The sequence below is a fragment of the Cervus canadensis genome, chromosome 3, assembly GCF_019320065.1.
Source record: "Cervus canadensis isolate Bull #8, Minnesota chromosome 3, ASM1932006v1, whole genome shotgun sequence".
Taxonomy (NCBI): domain Eukaryota; kingdom Metazoa; phylum Chordata; class Mammalia; order Artiodactyla; family Cervidae; genus Cervus; species Cervus canadensis.
The window spans coordinates 62,214,416-62,235,161 of record NC_057388.1 but is presented as its reverse complement, the minus strand read 5'-3'; the positions used below and the strand labels follow the sequence as shown (position 1 = coordinate 62,235,161).

General features: G+C 42.8%; 1 protein-coding gene and 1 long non-coding RNA gene across 9 annotated transcripts in view; one reads left to right on the top strand and one right to left on the bottom strand.

The window, feature by feature from the left end:
• Positions 1 to 3,768: 3,768 nt before the first annotated feature.
• Positions 3,769 to 20,746, bottom strand: part of NOD1 (nucleotide binding oligomerization domain containing 1) — an 87,769-nt gene continuing 70,791 nt past the window's right edge. For 5 of the 8 annotated variants that reach the window (XM_043463279.1, XM_043463276.1, XM_043463275.1 and 2 more), the window contains 4 exons: positions 18,644 to 18,727; positions 15,169 to 15,204; positions 13,721 to 13,804; positions 3,769 to 4,886 (listed from right to left, as the gene is read on the bottom strand). In XM_043463279.1, the coding sequence (XP_043319214.1) occupies positions 4,814 to 4,886; positions 13,721 to 13,804; positions 15,169 to 15,204; positions 18,644 to 18,727 (277 nt within the window). In that variant the 3' untranslated portion in view covers positions 3,769 to 4,813. Of the gene's footprint in view, positions 4,887 to 13,720; positions 13,805 to 14,835; positions 14,861 to 15,168; positions 15,205 to 16,347; positions 16,398 to 18,643; positions 18,728 to 20,746 lie in introns of those variants that run through there. The other 3 variants (XM_043463277.1, XM_043463278.1, XM_043463280.1) reach the window with 3 other exon arrangements.
• Positions 8,863 to 16,010, top strand: LOC122438428. Its single transcript, XR_006268548.1, has 3 exons — positions 8,863 to 9,467; positions 10,209 to 10,355; positions 15,571 to 16,010. It is a non-coding gene; the product is annotated as an uncharacterized LOC122438428 (long non-coding RNA).

Here is a 20,746-nt window from a genome sequence, read left to right as displayed (position 1 = left end):
ACTCCTAAACCTGATGGATTCATGTAGATTGAAAAAAATAATAAAAATTCACAGCAAGAAACTTTGACGTGCCTATCCCACTCCAAAGAAATAATCCTAAAGAAACTTTTTTACTTCCGTAGAAATGTCTATAATAATCATCCCTACAGCTAGTCTGGACACCTGAATGTCTAACACTTGGGACATAATTAAGCAAATCAACATACCAATAGAATACAAATGGTAATTATAAAGATTAATAACTGTGGGAAAATTAAATAAATTATAAATGTTCACTGTGATTAGAACTATATAAAAAGATGTCAAAATACTCAACCCTAAAAAAGGAAATTCTGACATGGATGAACTTTGAGGACATCATGCTAAGTGAAATAAAGAGTCACAGAAAGACACTGTATGGCTTCACTTATGTGAGGGAACTAGAGTCGTCAAAATCATAGAGAAAGAAAGTAGTAGGTGGTTGCCAGAAGTGGGGGCAAGGGGAATTATTGTTTCATGAGCATAGAGTTTCAGTTTTACAAGAGGAGTAATTCTGGAGATGGGCACTGGTGATGATTACAGAACATACGAATGTGTTTATACCACTGAAATGTATAAAAATGATTAAGATGATAAATTGTATATTACATGTATTTTGCCATAATAAAAGTCTCCTTGTAGCTAAAATATGGAAAAATGACATGCAAAAATTAAGTTGCTATTAGCACTATTATAAGCATTATTTTAAAAATGTTAATATTGTGATACTGCTTTTGTAATACAAATGTGACAGAGAGGAAACTGTCAAGGGAAAAAAAATCAAGTTATTTTGATATTTATTATTTGCCCCAAAAAGCACCTATGTAGGCATGGGGAAAATCAGAAACTTGCTTAGCATCCTTGAACTTATTTTATAATTTACTGTGGTTTAGAATCTTTTTTTTAATTCATTCATTCATTTCGTTACAGATCACTGGGGGCCTACAATCTTTTTAGTGCTTAGTGCTTCTGAGAGAGTTTTAAGCTGGTCTGGGTGCAGTTAATTCAGCTTTAAGTCTGTGAGAATCCCGCTGGGATGGCCCCTGGGCCCTGTAGCTCTGCAGCCAGCCCATCTGTACAGCAACATGAGCTTTGGCCTCCTTACCAGCTAATTCCACTTTTCATTAAAATTCCTCTCTATGGACCTGAGATGATGGTCATGCTTTTGCCTTTCAGCTCCAGAGCACGGATTTTTATTCCTGTAAGTGAGCAATTAGTTACTGGAAATAGACGTGTGTCACCCCTGGAAGTGGACCAAAACACCAACGAGCCAAATGTGCCTTCCCAGTTGGGGAGCTGAAAGGGACGCCTGGCAAAGGCTGGCGGGCCTGGCTTCGTGCGGTGGTGCCAGCTTCACTCTGCTTTTACTGTGCAGTGAAGACACGGATGCGCCTCCCTCTGTTCAGTGAGTGACACGTAAATGCTAAGAATGATGACAACTCATGGCTGTGCTTTGCACTGAAGGAGTCAGGATACTGCAGGAAGCTCAATGTTGAATGCTTCTAGACTTGAATTTGAGAACTTCTAGTCCTATATTTGACCTTGTTGGGAAGTTTCCTAAGCCTAAGAGTGTCAAGGGGATACCGGGGGATGCCACTGTGAGCAGAAATGAGAAACATTAGCTTTGTAATTGTTGTTGTTTAGTTGCTAAGTCATGTCCGACACTTTCGGACCCCATGGACTATAGCCCTCCAGGATCCTCTGTCCATGCGATTTCCCAGGCAAGAATACTGGAGTGGGTTACCATTCCTTCTCTAGGGGATCTTCCCCATCTAGGGATTGAACCCGAGTTATCATACTGTTGCATACTGAAGCACTGGGGGCTTCCCTGAAGCTCAGTTGGTAAAGAATCCACCTTTAGTGCAGGAGACCCTGGTTCGATTCCTGGGTCAGGAAGATCCACTGGAGAAGGGATAGGCTACCCACTCCAATATTGTTGCGCTTCCCTTGTGGCTCAGCTGGTAAAGAATCCGTCTGCAATGCGGGAGACCTGGGTTTGATCCCTGGGTTGGGAAGATGCCCTGGAGAAGGGAAAAGGCTACCCGTTCCAGTATTCTGGCGTGGAGAATTGGGTCACATAGAGTTGGACGCGACTTTCACTTTCATTGAGCATTGACCCTGCACCAGCATTGTGCTGATCTCCATGCGGCAGCTCATTTAATCCTCACAACAACTTTGTAGAAACTGAAATTTTGACAGTCTTAAGATGTGGCCCAAAACCCCACAGTGATTTGACATGGCTTATTTTATAAGTTCTAAGTCAACATGGACATGTAGGTCTGAAACACGGAAGCTGTGGTTTCTTCCCTGAAATCAACTAACATGTCCTGTGGAAACAGTCATATCCTAAGTTTGTGGAATTCCCTTTTCCCCCCAATTTCCTATTATCTTTTTCTTGATTAGGACAAGTCTCCATTTCTCTGCAGAGAAGTTCACCTATGGGTAGTGGAGAACCCTTCCAACAAATTAGGAGTCTAATTTCACTTTTGTAAGAAAATCCATCATTCGCCATCTGGAAAACCAAAGTATTTCCAGGTTAGAATTTAACCCAATATCACACAAATTCAGCTTCCCTTAGAGGCAACAGTTTTAATTTTCATAGTCTCTAAAAGTAGTAATATTTGGTAGTTTCTGGGTTCATTTTAGACTCTCAAAAGTTTAGTTTTAGCAGTTTATAATAAAATATGCATCTGTCAGCTGGGAAGTGTGGTTCTCTGCCTCGGCAAGTCTGAAGTCTGTTCTAAGCACCCTTGGCCTTCAGCTCACCAACCGCTCATTCCTTTATGTGATCTGGGCATATCTGCTGCTCAGATATTCTGAAGAGAGGTCCTCCCTTGGGTGGGGGTGGGGGTGGTGACTGTTAGGCAGATACTCAAATCTGGGATGGCCAGGACCTTAGAGGAATAGCTCCCATGTGACTGTACAGGATGTTCCCCTGCCTTTCAGGGCTAACTTGTTGAATTATACCCTTCTTAACCAGGGCTGCAGTCTAAAGCCAGCCTGGACTTCTGACAACTCCAAGGTACTGTTGAACGGCCCCCGATTTACCCGTCAGCTCAGTGCCTCTTGCCACAGTGGATTCAAGCCCACCCTGGTCCTCCACTTGGCAGTGAACAGCTGGGGAGGGTAGGGGACGGCCCATCAAGAAACAGTGGTGAGGGCCATGAAACCTGGCCATGCCAGCATACCCTGGCCCCAGCTACCAGGGACTCAAGGTATTCCCTCTGAGAAGCCGCTTGTGTGGACTGGGAGGTCGGATGGAGGGGCCTCAGATGCTTTCTCCGCCTGCTTCCCTCCCTTGGTAGGTGGAGGGACTTGTGAAGGGTCACACTGAGGATGCCTCTGACTGGCCCTCGTCAGTTCTCCTCACAGCACGTCGCCCCAGGGCCCCACCCAATGCAGTAAGTGCCTCTGAAGGGGTCACAGCCTGCTTGCCAGGCCGACTTCCTTTTTAAAACCCCTGACTCAGACAACCGGAAGGACTGATGTTGAAGCTGAAACTCCAATACTTTAGCCACCTGATACAAAGAGCTGACTCATTTGAAAAGATTGCTGGGAAAGATTGAGGGCAGGAGGAGAAGGAGACGACAGGAGATGGCTGGATGGCATCACCGACTCAATGGACATGAGTTTGGGTAAATTCCGGGAGTTGGTGATGGACAGGGAGGCCTGGCATGCTGCGATTCGTGGGGTTGCAAAGAGTCAGACACGACTGAGCGATTGAACTGAGCTGAACTCAATTAGAAATAATGAGTGTTTCAGTATTTTACTAACAAATGAATTGGCAAACGAATGAGTTATCTGGGAAAACCTCCTCCTTCCCCCCATTTAGCATCCACCGCATGCCCGCCATGGTGGCAGGGGTCTATCATGCTCTCCCAGCCGAGTTCTCAGCGACTCTGAGCCTTGCCTCCAACACAGCCATCCTCACAACTGCTGAGGGGCAGGAGGAGACTTCCCTTTCTCCACAGGGCGAGAGAGAAGCTCCAGTTTGGATGCCACGGCCACAAGGGCACACCAGGCCTTTATTCCTTTTGGAGAACGGTACTGATTCTTCTTCCTGGGGCAGAGCCCATAGCATCAGCCTTCTGGAGGTCGGTCCCATCCCACAAAAGCCCTGAGTGGAGCCTCAGTATTATAAAGACGTTGTCCTGTCCCTCAGACTGGTGAAGAGGGCATCCTGCCATCTTTGTCAGCAGACGGTGAGACTCCAGGACTAAGACAAATGTCCATGGTGGGGCCTTCCTTTGGCACCAGCTCCCTACAGAGCCTTGGAGGAGTCAAACCCCCACACTGCACCCCCTCAGTGGCTACAGTTTGAGGTGGGAATAGTCTCAACACTTGGGGAGGTACTGAGGAGGAAGACAATATTTCAGGTAAAACACTTTCCTTTGTTGAGCACCTTTGCCCCCTAAGAAACATGGTACCAGCTTTGCACCATGTCCTCAGCTCTTCAGTGAACATGGCAGTGACTGACTCGCTCCCCCTGGCCTCTGGGCAGGCATTTGTATGAGCTCTAAGTCTCCTTCCTCTAGTTGCAGATTTAAATGATCATGGCTATGCATTAACATCTCTTCATAGAATGTTTACAGCCACTAAAATGGCTCATGCTTTTCCTGCAGAATTGTCACAGCTACTCAGGGACTCTGCCAGTCAGAGGGCCCACCTGGTCTGCACCATGAAGGCAGGATTTCTAGCAGTCCCACCTCAGCAGACCCTGGATGCCGCCATCCAAGATAGACAACTGCACTGAGTCACCCCCAGGGCCAAGACCCACCCACAGGAAAACATCCCCTCAGAAACAGACAATCCTCTTCTCATCTTCAAAGACCTTGGCCTCCTCTGGTTTTATCAAGTTTCCATTTAAGCTGTTGGAGAAAAAGAACACAAGCAAGTGAGGGGCTACTGTATACACCTTCCCAACATGTGTTGCTAACACACTCTCATACTTCACACAACCCTGAAATTAAAGAACATGATCTGTCAAACACTTTTTTCTTTTTTAAAACTGAACTATAGTTGATTTACAGTATTGTGTTAATTTTAGGTGTACACCATGGTGATTCAGTATTTCTGCACATTATTTTTCATTACAGGTTATTACAAGATAATGGGTATAATTTCCTGTGCTACACAGTATATTCTTATTATAATACAGTAATTTGTATATATGTTACTCTCATACCCCTGATTTGTTCCTCATCCTTTTGGTAACCACAAGGTCATTTTCTGTATCTGTGAGTCTGTTTCTGTTTTGCATATATACAGGCATGTATATTATCTTTTAGATTCCACATCTACCTGATATAATAGTCAGTCTTTCTGTGACTTATTTCTTTTAGCATAATATTCTCTAGGTCCATCCACTTTGTAAATAGCAGTATTTCATTCTTTTTTATGGCCAAGTAATATTCCATTGTGCATATGTGTGTGTACATATACGTGTGTGTTTATCACATATTAATCCAGTCATCTGTTGATGAGCACTTGGGTTGCTTCCATGTCCTTGGCTATTGTAAATAGTGCTGCTGTGAACACTGGAGTACATATTTCTTTTCAAATTAGTGTTTTATCTTTTTCTGGATATATACCCAGGAGTGCAATTGCTGGATCATATGGTAGTTCTACTGTTAGTTTAAGAATCCTCCACATTGTTTTCCATAGTGGCTGCACCAATTTACATTCCCACCAATAGTGTACGAGGGTTCCCATTTCTCTATATCCTCTCTAGAATTTATTATTTGTAGACTTTGATGGTGGCCATTCTGACAGGTGTGAAGTGATACCTCATTGGGTTTAGATTTGCATTTCCTAATAATTAGTAATGTTGAGCACCTTTTCATGTGCCTGTTGGGAATCTGTAAATTGTCTTTGGAAAAACATCTCTTCAGGTCTTCTACCCATTTTTTAATTGAGCTGTTCTTTTGATGTTCAGCTGTATGAGCTGTTTGTATATTTTGGACATTAACCCCTTGTCAATTTCATCATTTGTAAATATTTTATCCCATTCTGCAGGCTGTCTTTTCATTTTTTCATTTTTAATCCATGTACTGGTTTAAGCGATCTTCAATCCTCAATATATATTTGCCTTTCCTATTGGTATTTTCCCTTTCCTATAGATTCTTTTCCATTTAGAGAAGATTCTTCAACATTTCTCTTAGGGTAGGTTTTGTAATGGTGAATTCTTTGCTTTTTGCTTCTCTGAGAAATTCTTATATTATATATATATATATATATATATATATATATATATATATATATATATATATTCTATATATATGATAATCTTCCTGGGATTAAGTATCCTAGGTTGATATTTTCCCTTTCAGGACTGTGAATATATCATGCTATTAATACTTTTTCTGGCATGCAAGGTTTCTGCAGAGAAATCAGCTGATAGCCTGATGGGGATTTCCTTGTAAAGGACTGTTTTTTATGGTATGTCTTGGTGTGGTTCTGCTTGGGTTCATCTTATTTGGGACCTTCTGTGCTTCCTGTTTCTGGATATTTGTTCCCTTCTTTAGGTTTGGGAAGTTTTCAGCCATACTTTCTTCAAATATATGTTTTATTGTCTTCTCTTTTCTCCTTCTGGAATCCTTACAAAGCAGATATTGGCACATTTTATATTATTCCATAGATCTCTTATGTTGCTTTCATTTTTTTCATGTTCTTTCTGTCTGCTATATTGATTAATTTCCATTATTTTATCTTTCATATCATTTGCATTTGTGTCATTTAGTCTGCTATTGCTTTTAGAGTGAGTTTTATCTCAGACATTGAATTACCTATTTTTGATTAGGTCTTTTTATAGTTTTTGTTAAAATGATCTGTGCTTAGATCAGTTTTCTTTTTTCATTCAGTTAGCATTTTTATTACCAGCTTTTCTGTTTCATTACTTTTTCCAGGGGGTTTCTCTTGCTCTTTCAATTGGGAGTAGTTCTTCTGCTTTTTCCTTTTACTTAACTGTTTCACCTAAATTCACTGAAAAAGAGAAAAGCAATCTATTGTGGTCATGAAGAGGTGTTTTTATGTGAGTGTCCCTCTGGTGTCTTTGGTGTGAGGACTGGATTTGATTGTGGATGCCAGCCCTGTCTTCTTCAGGGTGTGCTGGCCACCATCACCTTGATGGGGTATGGCTAGAACCTGCAGAGGCTGTGATGTGGGATCTCCTCTCTGCTCAGTGACCATCACACAGGGCAGGTGCTGCTCCAGAGTTGCTGGGGCAAATGCCCTGAGCGTTGGGCTTTTGAGTTGGCTCTGTTCCCTGGAGGTGTATGTCTTCCCTTCTCCCTGCACTGGGGCTTGTGCATTTACAGAGGTCTGATGCACCACCTGTGTAGGCATCTCACATGTAGCCCAAAGTCATGCTTCTTCCCACTGTGGTCATGCCACGTCTGGCGCAAGGTTGTGGCATTGAAGAGACTGGAGCATGTGCTTGGCTAGCAGTGGGGGGCCATGGCATTACGGCCGAAGCGGCTGTGTTGCCATCAGACATTGGGGCTGTTTTGTTAGCGCTGTTGTAGCAACCACCCAGCAGGCGCCTGGGGGCCACGTCTGTGTCCCTCGATCAGGTCTTCTGCCAGGACTTGGCTTCCCTAGATCTAGTGCCAGTCTGTGGTGTGGAGTGGGCGGGCCTGGGGTGTTTGCTCAGCTCGGCTTCAGGAGCACAGTGAGGTGGCAGCCACTGGGGCAGACCTCTCTCTGCCCTGTCTGGTGGCAAGCAAGCACCCACACACTCCTCCCAAGTGGAGTCTAGGCTCTCCAGCCTCTATCTCTGTCACACTGGTTCTCCAAGCAGCCAAGGGGGCTTGTCTCCTCTGCACAGGAGCCCAGGACTGGGACACCCAGTCTGATTCAACCCGCTCACTTCCCAGGGCAAGTATCCACGTGATGGTCTTCCTTTTCCTCTTAGTCCCTGCCCAGGGGTGCCATCCTCACCTGATTCTTTTTCCCATCCTACCTGATTACATGGGAATCTTTCTTGTAGCCTTGGTTGTATAGGAGTTCTCTTGCCAGTTTCCAGTTTTCCATGAGACTTGTTCTACACTTGGATGTATTTTTGATGTGTTTGTGGGAGAAGGTGACCTCCATATCCTTCTACTTTGCCATCTTGATGACTTGTTAATCATTTCCAGATGGCCAAAAAACACATGAAAAGATGCTCAACATCACTCATTATTAAAGAAATGCAAACCAAAACTTCAATGAGGTATCACCTCACACCAGTCAGAATGGCCATCATCAAAATAAATCTACAAATAATAAATGCTGGAGAGGATGAGGAGAAAAGGGAACCCTCCTGCACTACTGGTGGGAATGTAAATTGATACAACTACTATGAGAACAGTATTGAGGTTCCTTAAAAAAACAAAAACTATCATAAGACCCGGTAATCCTACACCTAAGCATATACTCTGAGAAAACAATAATTCAAAAAGATACATGTGTAGCCTCCAACTAATAAAAAATTTTTAAAAAAAATTAAAAAAAAAAAAAAAGATACATGTGCTCCAGTATTCACTGAAACACTACTTAAAATAGCCTAAATGGACAGACAAATGGATAAAGAAGATGTGGTATATATGTACAATGAAATATTACTCAAACACAAAAAGGAACAAAATTGGGTCATTTGTAACAACGTGGATGAACCTAGAGTCTGTCGTACAGAGTAAAGTAAGTCAGAAAAATATATTAATGTATATATATATATATACAGAATCTAGAAAAATTTAGTACTGGCGACCCTATTTGCAGGGCAGGAATAGAGAGGCAGACATAGAGAACTGACTTGTGGACACAGTGAGGGAAGGAGAGGGTGGGACAAATTGAGAGAGTAGCATTGAGACATATGCACCACCATGTAAAACAGACAGCTATGGGAAGCTGCTATGGGAAGCTGCTCTACAGCACAGGGGCTCATCTCAATGCTGTGTGAGGACCTAGAGGGATGCTCAAGAGGGAGGAGATACATGTATACACATAGCTGAGTCACGCTGTGGTACAGCAGAAACTAACAACGCTGTAAAGCAGTTATAATCCAATTTTAAAAAAATCCCTTCATGGAGATACCATCACTTCATGGAATGGATCTGAGGTCACCAATAGCCTCAATAAAACTGAATTTAAATGACATTTTTCAGGCCTTATATTTCTTGCCCTTCACAGGCATGTCTTCCTCTTCTTTGAAACACTACCATCCTTTTCTTGGCTTGATATTTACACTCTCTGGTTTCTTTCCTACATCTGACCACTCCATCTCCTTTATTTCTATAGTCTCCTCCACATGACCTCTAAATAATGGATTTCCTCCAGGCTTGGGGCCTGGCCCTCTTCCCCAGAAGAACCTCATCTATCCCTGGCCTCATCTGTATGTCAGTGACCTGGGCGAGACCTCTCTACTCCGGCGCCTCTTACCTGCTTGACATCTTCATCTGGATGCCTCCCAGGTACCTCAAAGTGGGCACCTCTCCCCAGGGTTCCTGAGCTCCGTGAATGGCACACCACCCTTCCTCCAGTTGTGCAAGTTAGTAACCTGGAGGTTAACCTTGACACCTTCCCCACCTTCATATTCTGTCACAAAGTTTTGTTTCCTAAGTATCCCTAGCATGGCTCCCTGGAACCTCTCCATATGTTCCCCACCACCGTCCTGATCTGCCTTTCTATCACCTCTTCTCTGGCCTTTCCCAGTCCACTTTCCCACAGGAGCCAGGGTGGTGTTTTTTGTTTGTTTGTTTGTTTTACAGTGCGGCTCTGAGCACATCTGTCTTTGCTTGAAACCCTTCAATGACTTTCTACTGCTTTTAGGATAAACACCAAAAATATGCAAAAGGACCCATAGATCTTTCATGGTCTAGTCTCTGCCCATCACCTCCACCTCCTGTGGCCCTTCTCCTACCCTGTTCTTCAAGGGTACCACGTTCCTTCCTGCCTCAGAACTTTTGCACATGATGTCCTCCTTCCTAGAACACTTTCTTCCCACTTGAGCTGATGATCTCCTATTTATCCTTCATGGCTTAGTTTAAATGCCACTTCCTTCAGGAGACCTTCCCTGAAACCTTCTTTGTATTAGGTTCCCTTCTCAGCTTTCCCCTCTCTAGCACTCATCATGACTGTCATTAAATAATTACTTGAATAATTTTTTCCTTTACTATATCTTCCTCACCACTGGATTCTCGGAATCGGCACAGCACCTGGCACTCAAGCACTCATTTGTTATAAAACAAATTAAGATGCAGTGCTTTCCCTGGGGACTCTGCAGTGACCTTGACAGAGGCCCTACCCTCAAGGAGTCTGGAGGAGACAGCCTCACAGAAAGCTCTTACAATGGAGTGTGGGTAAGTGCTATAATTTATGACACCGGGTCATAACTCTGCTAATTTCTGTCTTTGAAGGCATAACTCACCGAGGGACTTAAGATCTCAAGTTCTTTTTGAACAGGGATGAGGCAGACATAAATGGCATTACAGATAAAGAGTCCAAGGAGATGGCCAAAGGTAATCTCTGCCAGTGGTGACCCTGGGCAGAGCCTGACCCCAGCCCTGGCAGCCCATGATGTGAGACTTCTGGGATGAACCAGGGGCTGGAGTGAAGATAACGCCTGGGCCAGCGCCCAAGGCTTCCTCCTTGTCCTCTTTTCTAATCCTTCCTGACACCAATGCCTTGTTCAGGTTCTACACAGCATGCCTTAAAGACTGATACTTGGTCCTATACAAATAGTTCTTTGTGTAGGAACAATGGTCTTTGGTAGGCCATTTCAAGCCAGTCAAAATTAATGGAACAGAATAGAAAGCCCAGAGATAAATCCACGAACCTATGGACACCTTATCTTTGACAAAGGAGGCAAGGATATACAATGGAAAAAAGACAACCTCTTTAACAAGTGGTGCTGGGAAAACTGGTCAACCACTTGTAAAAGAATGAAACTAGAACACTTTCTAACACCATACACAAAAATAAACTCAAAATGGATCAAAGATCTAAATGTAAGACCAGAAACTATAAAACTCCTAGAGGAGAACATAGGCAAAACACTCTCCGACATAAATCACAGCAAGATCCTCTATGACCCACCTCCCAGAATATTGGAAATAAAAGCAAAACTAAACAAATGGGACCTAATGAAACTTAAAAGCTTTTGCACTACAAAGGAAACTATAAGTAAGGTGAAAAGACAGCCCTCAGATTGGGAGAAAATAATAGCAAATGAAGAAACAGACAAAGGATTAATCTCAAAAATATACAAGCAACTCCTGAAGCTCAATTCCAGAAAAATAAATGACCCAATCAAAAAATGGGCCAAGAACTAAACAGACATTTCTCCAAAGAAGACATACAGATGGCTAACACATGAAAAGATGCTCAACATCACTCATTATCAGAGAAATGCAAATCAAAACCACAATGAGGTACTGTTACACGCCAGTCAGGATGGCTGCTATCCAAAAGTCTACAAGCAATAAATGCTGGAGAGGGTGTGGAGAAAAGGGAACCCTCTTACACTGTTGGTGGGAATGCAAACTAGTACAGCCGCTATGGAGAAGAGTGTGGAGATTTCTTAAAAAACTGGAAATAGAACTGCCATATGACCCAGCAATCCCACTTCTGGGCATACACACCGAGGAAACCAGATCTGAAAGAGACACGTGCACCCCAATGTTCATCGCAGCACTGTTTATAATAGCCAGGACATGGAAGCAACCTAGATGCCCATCAGCAGATGAATGGATAAGGAAGCTGTGGTACATATACACCATGGAATATTACTCAGCCATTAAAAAGAATTCATTTGAACCAGTCCTAATGAGATGGATGAAACTGGAGCCCATTATACAGAGTGAAGTAAGCCAGAAAGATAAAGAACATTACAGCATACTAACACATATATATGGAATTTAGAAAGGTGATAACGATAACCCTATATGCAAAACAGAAAAAGAGACACAGAAATACAGAACAGACTTTTGAACTCTGTGGGAGAAGGTGAGGGTGGGATATTTCAAAAGAACAGCATGTATACTATCTATGGTGAAACAGATCACCAGCCCAGGTGGGATGCATGAGACAAGTGCTCGGGCCTGGTGCACTGGGAAGACCCAGAGGAATCGGGTGGAGAGGGAGGTGGGAGGGGGGATCGGGATTGGGAATACATGTAAATCCATGGCTGATTCATATCAATGTATGACAAACCCACTGGAAAAAAAATAATAATAATTAAAAAAATAAATAAATAAATAAAGCAGCTGCATGTGCTTAAACCATCCTAACCAGTCACTGAGCAGAGTAGAAGGCAGCTGTGGTCCACAGACTGTCCTTCAGCCTAGTCTCCTGTCCTCTCCCCACCTCTGTCTGCCATCTTCAAACAACAGAGTCATCAGCAAATGGGGTACTTCTAGGAAAGGATTCCTGACTGAGGAGTAGGCTTGGCTTTGAAGACGACTTGCCACAGCGCCTCGATCAATCTGTTTGGAGCCTGGGCTCTCTTCTCAAGCATAATGTTTTCAAATGATTTTTTGGCTTTGCCTCCAAATAAGAACATTTTACATTGTGAACCAGTGTCTATGCTGGTACACATATATACATACACACCCACATCTGAAATTAGATTATGAAATATCTCATAGTGTGCACACAGCATTCTGGTGTTTTACTCCATTTCATTCTTTAAATAATGCTAGTTATAACCTACCAAACCAATTTATGATCCTCTAAGGAGTTCTAAAGTAAAAAACACTGTTCTAGCAGCTAAGATCAGGGAGCAAGCTGTACCTTGACTTATATTTTTCAGGCTATGAAATTCTTTTCCCCAGTATGAAAAAAGTTAATGAGTAACTACCCCCTGAACTGAGGGTTTGGGCCATGGCAAGGCTGCTCCATGGATCTCAGGACCCTAGATGGAGCATGAACTCCTGTGGTCTCTGTCCTCCAGGGGAACCTGGCTCTGGCCCCTGCCAGGCTTTCCATGTAGGTCTGAGCCTCACACTCTGCTGGGCTGTCTCAGGCCAGGCCTGGGGCAGAGAGCAGATTCCAGGGCTCTTGGGGGGTCTGGGTTCAAGGACACAGGGGCCCTCTGTTCTCAACTTGGTTGTATCGGTACTGAGGCAGTCAGGGCCCTTTCTGTTACTAGTGGGACACACACATTCCCTCACCCCGCTGAATATACTCCAGGCCCAGTCCTACCTGTGGGGGAAGTGGGGGGGGTGCATGTGTCCCGTGGGAGGCACGAGAAATGGAATGGGGCGCAACACTGCAGTGAGGCAGGCCAATGGGCTTTCCTTCTGCTGGCATAAGCGAGTCCTCAGAAGAGAAACAGGAAGTTGGAAAAGAGTACAGTCAGCTCAAATACAGCCTGGAAGCCCAGACAGGAAAAGAACGTGCTTCAGACTCCAGGCCATCTCTCAGTGGGAATCATTTCTCAGTCTGTCTGCCCCTGTACAATCTAGGACAGGGGGACTGCAGAAGAGTGTCCTGACTAGGAAGTCACAGCCTTGGCTGAATTTCAGCTTCTCCTCTTAGGTGTGACCTGGGTCTGGGCCTCAGTTTCTACATCTGTGAAATGGAAACAGTACTACCTACTTTACAGATTGTTGGAAAGATGAGAAATAAATGCACATTGCCTTACATTGTGCATAGCACATAGCACCATTGACTAAGTAAATAATCACTGTTGTTATTACTACAAAAAGGAGTAGATCAGTCTTACCAAATCTCCATTATCCCAGTGTTCTTCTGTAATGCCTCTGCCAACTGGGCAGTCCCCTTGGCTGTGATCTGGTTCTGGATAAGCCTGAAAGAAAAACATACCTTTTGTATCAAGGCATACTGGATGAACTCTGTCCATGTCATTAGGGGGTTGGAAGGGTATGATGGAATGAGAGACAGGATCAGGAAGAACTGAGTCCATTTAACTTTCAGTCTAGCAAAGATTGTCTAGATCAGACTCATGAGAATAAATGACGTGTTTTAAAATGTTTGTTTTCTGATGGGCAGAAGACCTAAATAGGCATTTCTCCAAAGACGACATACATATGGCCAACAGGCACATGAAAAGATGCTCAGTGTCGCTAATTATTGGAGAGGTGAAAATCAAAATCACAATGAGGTACCACTTCATACCAGTCAGAATGGCCATGTTTAAAAAGTCTAAAAATAATAAATACTGGAGGGGATTTGAAGAAAAGGGAATCCTCCTACACTGTTAGTGGGAATGTAAATTGGTGCAGCCACTATTGAAAATGGTATGGAGGTTCCTTAAAAGAAACTAAAAAATAGAGTTGCCATAAGATCCAACAATCCTACTCCTGGGCATATATCCAGATAAAACTAATTTAAAAAGATACACAATAGCCAACACATGGAAACAACCTAAATAGCCATCAGATGAATGGATACAGAAGATGTGGGGTGTGTGTGTGTATATATATACACACACACTATGAACTATTACTCAGCCATTAAGAATATCATACTAAGCAGAGAAGGACAAATACCGTATGATAGCACTTATATGTGGAATCTAAAATATTACACAAATGAACCTATCTACAAAATCAAAATAGACTGCAAAACAAATATAGAAAACAGACTTTGTGGTTGGCAATGAGGAGGAAGGGTTGGGAATTCGGGATTCATAGATGCAATTTATTATATACAGGATGGATAAACAACAAGATCCTACTATATAACACAGGAAACTATAGTCAAAAGTCCTGTGATAAACCATAATGGAAAAGAAAATGAAAAACAATACACAGGGGACTTCCCTGGCAGTCCAGTGATTTAAGACTTTGTCTTCCAGTGAAGGGGATGCAGATTCGATCCCAGGTTGGGGAGCTAAAAATGCCTTATGGCCAAAAAACCAGAACAAGAGAATCAATATCATAACGAATTCAGTAAAGACTTAAAAAATTTTTTAAAATATATAACTGAGTTACTGTGCGGTACAGCAGAAATTAAACATTGTATTAATAGATAAACATTTAAAAAATTTATTGATGTAAAACTTAACTTTTCTGTATATTTTTAGCATGAGCATAATAGATCTGTATATTCACATGTAGGTACTTTATTACATGAACATATACATGCATGTGTGCTTGACACTTTTGCTTGGAGACTACCAATCTGAACAACAAATTCTAAAGAATGTACCTGGGAACACGCAGTCTGATATCTCCTTCCAGGTGGCTGGAAAAAGGCAAGGCAGCTTTTAAAGTTAAACATGCTTAAGAGCTAGGCATTCTCTTCTTTGCCAGGGAGGGGGAAGAGGCTTCCAAAATGGTGCCATGTCCTATCCACCATCTGAGAGGGAGGGAGGGGGAACTATTCCTGAGTCCCAGTGGGAAAGCATCCATACTGGGGCCTCTAGGACTATACCCCATTATGTTGGGTAACAGTGACTCAATGAAAGGAAGGTTTCAGATAGAGCTGAGAAGCCTGAACAAGTCCTGAATTGCTCCCCTGGGAGGCTGTGCTTCTAGCCCACCCAGGAAAAAAGTGCAGCACAAGTCAGTGATATGTCTACTTTTTTTTTTCTCTCTTTTTTTATCACAGGTTCACTCCTCTCCTCTGGCTTTTTGTAGATAAAGGCTACAAATGCACTTGACCTATCCAAGAAGGCAGCTGTATGAGGAAGATGAAGGCCTGAATTACCATGACTGATGAGATTTCAGAAATTAAGCCAGTCCCTTAGAAGGAAGCAGTATAGCATGGTTAAAAGCTCTCCTCACATACAATTACACCTACTCCCCACCTTCCAGCTATAGATCCTTGAAGAAGCTCTCTGTTCTTTGGTTGCCTGACCTATAACATGAGAATAATAACTGTAAGAGAGCCCACAAGCCTGAGTGTGTGAGTTTCAATAGGAGGATGGGTATGAAGTAGTTCTCAGTCTCTACCACGGTGCCGAGTACAAGTTCTTGTCACCATTCCTGCCCAAGCACACAGGACTAGGCAACCATGCTGTAGCCAGGACCCAGTGATCGCTGCCACATCTCCCACAGACTGGGGCCCCTGGTCTTGATGCAGAGGTGGTACGCATGACCACAGTGTGACTTCGACTTTTTTGCAAAAGGAGCAAAAATAGAACCTGGAAGTGGGCACAGAGTTCTGCATTCAGTTAAATTCTGCTATTTCCTAATGACCCCTTCCATGGTTGCGACCAGTGGCACCACCTACGCCTTGCTGGAGGTAGGCTGAGCTGCCTGCAGCCTAGACCTGGCAAGAGGCTGGGTAGGAGGAGAGGTTAAAAAGGCTGGCAGTGCTCAGGCCCACTGGCTACCTTCACCCTGGCCAGTGTGGTCTGTGCTCACACAAAGAGCGAAGACTCACTCTCTAGCCCTCTTCTTGCTGTGTTCTCCCTGGAGAGGCTGGCCTGACACCTAGGGAAAGGCATAAAAGAAAGAAAGGGTCAGAAAGAAAAGGGAAAAAAACAGATGTAAAAGTAACACACTGGGTTTATATATATATATAGAAACTGACATGGTGATCTAAAATTCACGTGGAAAGGCAAGGGACCCAGAATAGTCAAAACAATATTAAGAAAGAAGAACAAAGTTGGAAACACACACTTCCTGGTGTCAAAAACTTATTACAGAGTTACAATAAGCAGGACAGTATGGTCCTGGCATAAGGATAAACATATGGCTCAACCAGAATAGAAAGTTCAGAAATAAACTCACACATTTATGGTCAACTGATTTGACAAAAGTGTCAGGGCCATTCAAAAGAGAAGAGTCTTTTCAACATGTGGTGCTGGGACAACTGATTATCTAGATGCAATAAAATAAAGTTGGACCCCAAACCTCATACCATACACAGAAATGAACTCCAAATGGATCAAAGACCTAAATGTAAGAGCAAAACTGTAACACTTAGGAAATCTTTGTGACCTTGGATCAGGCAATGATTTCTTAGACAACCTAAAGCACAAGCAACTAAAGAAAAAATAAATTGGACTTCATCAAAACTAAAAACTGGTGCTTCAAAGGGCACTGTGAAGAAACTGAAAAGAAATATTTGCAAATCATCTATCTAGTAAATGTCTAGCACCTAGAATATTTAAAGAATCCTAACAACTCAGCAATTAAAAGGCACATAACCCAATTTAGGGCTTCCCAGGCGTTACCAGTGGTAAAGAACCCACCTGGCAATGCAGGACAAGAGTTTGATCCCTGGGTGGGGAAGATCCCCTGGAGGAGGGCTCAGCAACCCATTCCAGTATTCTTGCCTGGAGAATCCCCATGGACAGAGGAGCCCGGTGGGCTACAGTTCAAAGGGTTGCAAAGAGTCGGACACAACTAAAGTGACTTACCACAGCCAAACCCAATTTACAAATGAACAAAGAATGTGGAGCCAGTTCTCCAAAGAAGATATACAAATGGCCAATATGCACATGAAAAGACACCCAACATTGTTAGTGTCAGGGAAATGCAAATCAAAACCACGATGAGACAGCACTTCATATCCCATAGGATGGTATGACCCCAAAAGACCAATAACCTGTGTTGGTGAGGACGTGGAGAAATGGTGACCCTCATACCTGACTGGTGAGAATGTAAATAGCATGAATCACCTTGGAAAACAGTTTAGCAGTTAACAAAATAACCATATAACCCTGAAATTCTATTCCTAAGTATATACCCAAAAGAAATGAAAACATATGGTTACACAAACATGCACGAATGTTCACAGTAGCATTATTCATAACAGTCATAAAGTAGAAACAATCCAAATGTCCATCAACTGATGAATGGACAAACAAAACGTGGACTATCCATACAATGGAATATTCAGCCATAAAAAGCAATGGAGTACTGATACATGCTACAGTGTAGATGAAGTTTGAAAACTTATGCTACTGAAATAACATGGAAACCAAAGGTCCCATCTTGTATGACTGCATCTCTATGAAAGGCCCAGAAAAGGCAAATCCAGAGAGACAGAAAATAAGATTCAGTGCAGTCAGTCAGTTCAGTCATTCAGTCGTGTCCAACTCTTTGCGACCCCATGAATTGCAGCACACCAGGCCTCCCTGTCCATCACCAACTTCCGGAGTTTACTCAAACTCATGTCCATCGAGTTGGTGATGCCATCCAGCCATCTCATCCTCTGTCGTCCTCTTCTCCTCCTGCCCCCAATCCCTCCCAGCATCAGGGTCTTTTCCAATGAGTCAACTCTTCGCATGAGGTGGCCAAAGTATTGGAGTTTCAGCTTCAGCATCCGTCCTTCCAATGAACACCCAGGACTGATCTTCTCTAGGATGGACTGCTTGGATCTCCTTGCAGTCCAAGGGACTCTCAATGCTAAAAATCCCAGGGACAGAGGAGCCTGTTGGGCTACGACGGTCCTTAGAGTCACAAAGTCGGATACAAGGTGACTTAGCACACATGCAGGAACCAAGGGGGAAGAAGGATGGGGAGTGATTGCTTAATGCATACAGGTTTTTGGGGAGTAGGGGAGGTGGTTAGGTAAAATGCTCTAGAGTTAAGAGAGTAGTGTTGACTGTACAACCTATAAATATGCTAAAAATCACTGAATTGTACACTTCAAAAGAGTGACTTTTATGGTATGTCAATTTTATGTTAAAGTTTTTTTTTTAAAAGCACAGTGTTGAAATCTGAATTACCATAAATGTTTCAATGTCTGGTTGACTTTCAACATCTCTGCAAAGCTCTCTGCCACTTCATCATCAAGTTCATTTTTGGTAAGCCTGTAAGAAAAAGGAAGAATGGATTCAGAAAGTCAGTCCTGCCTGGTACCCTTTCTTCATTGAGTTCCTGGCCCAGGCGTCTCCAGCTTATGCTGCTAATCACTTGCTGAGAACTCAGCAAACAGCCAGGCTCCAAACCCAGCCTCTCAGCCCCAATGACAATAAATGGAGGTTCATTTCTAGTGCAAATCCTTCACCCAAGCTCCTACTTCTTAGCCCTGCTGTTGTTGGGGAGCCCACACTCCCCTTCCATCCTTGCTGAGCTCTTGGATTTCACAGAAGACAGGGGCCCACAGAAAGCAAGGGACCAATGCTTGCTTCTCTGATCTCCTGCAGCCTTTAGGATCCCTTGAACACCAAAGACAGTCTGTTACTAAATTCAGTCTGATGAAGACCTCGAAAAGCCTGCCAAATGCACATTAATATGTGATCATCACTTTGCCAGTTATGAAGGACCCAAGTTCTGTGACTGAAAGTTCCAGGAGTGTCTCAGTTGTTCTTAAAAGCAGAAGGTGACCTGGGTAAAGCAGAGAGGGTGAGAAGCTCCTGGTTGTAAAGAGGATTAAACCCTGTTGTGCCAGTGGATGAAAGAATAAATAAAGGAAGGCGAATAGAAAAAAATTAAAAAATCATTCCTTGAAGGGCAATTTCGTAGTGTCTATCCAAATTTTAAATGTGTTTCACTTTGGACCAATGATTAGACTTCTAGAAATTGACCTTATGGTGTGCAAAGACTTTACACACAGGTTTCTATACATGCAGTACTGATTGCAGTCTTTTTTGGTCATAATGTAAGATGTGAACAAATTTCAGTATCAATAGAGGCAATTGGAAAAATAAAGTTGTGAGTGTGCAGCCTTTAGAGATACTGAGGTAGGATGAAGAAAGAGGCTAAAGAGCATTTAAGACGCTCTGAGTCAGATAGACCAGCTGGGAATCGCTTCCTAGCAGGGTGACCGCAGCAGGTGGTTGAACTCTGGGCCTGAGTTTTCCCATCAGTAAGTGTTAACAGTAATGGTACAACCCTCCTTGCATGGTTGTGAGAATGAGTTCCTGTACAAAAAAGACTGAGAACAATGCATGATGTATGTATGGTCAGTACTCAAGAGATTCTGGGGATTGACATTATTATCCACCTAGAGCTGTGAGTCTCAACCGGGGTTAGTTTCCATCCAGAGACACTTGCCAATGTCTGGAGACAATTTTGATTGTCACAATTAGGGGTCACTACAGAGTATCTAATGGGCAAAGACCAGGGGTTCTGCTGAATATCTTACAATGCACAGGACAGCCTCTCAACAAAAAAGAAATATTTGGACCAAAATGTCAAAACAGTGCTGAGGCTGAGAGACCCTGACATAAAAGGACATATAAAATATGTACAATATATGGCTGAGATGTTTTTTAAGCCACTTGCTAAATTCTATTTTGTAAGAAAAGGGATATTTATTTGAATATACATTCAAATGCTAGAAATAGAAGATTATATTTAGGAAATATGAAAGGGGAGGCACTTTCACTTCCTACTTTCCAGACTTCAGTATCATATTTTTTTTTCAAAAAGTATGCTTCTCACTTTTCAAAATTTTTTGAGAGATTTTTTGAAGAGAAAAGGGAAGTGAACTTACTCGGCAGCAGGTGTAGTGTCAGAATTCTCACAATGATGATATTTACATTAACTAATTTAGCCAATATCTCATGAGGAGGATATGGAGACATGTAATATAACTTCCTCACTTGGAAGCAATTTATGATACAGGCAAGTAAGTAAAATACTTACTTGCAAGTAAGTTAAGTAAGGCAAGTAAGTAAAATTAAAATATGGTAAATGACCAAAAAAAAGAAAAACCCAAAAAAAAGGAGCACTTTCAGAAGGTAACATCCACTTAATGAGTGGCCCTGGAATGCAGAGAGGAGTGAGGACTGTGGACTTCCCGTGACAGGTGAGCAGGAGCATGAAGGTCAGCTCCTGATGTGACTCGCTGGGGAAGGAGGAGGCTGCATGGGAGAAAGGCAGTG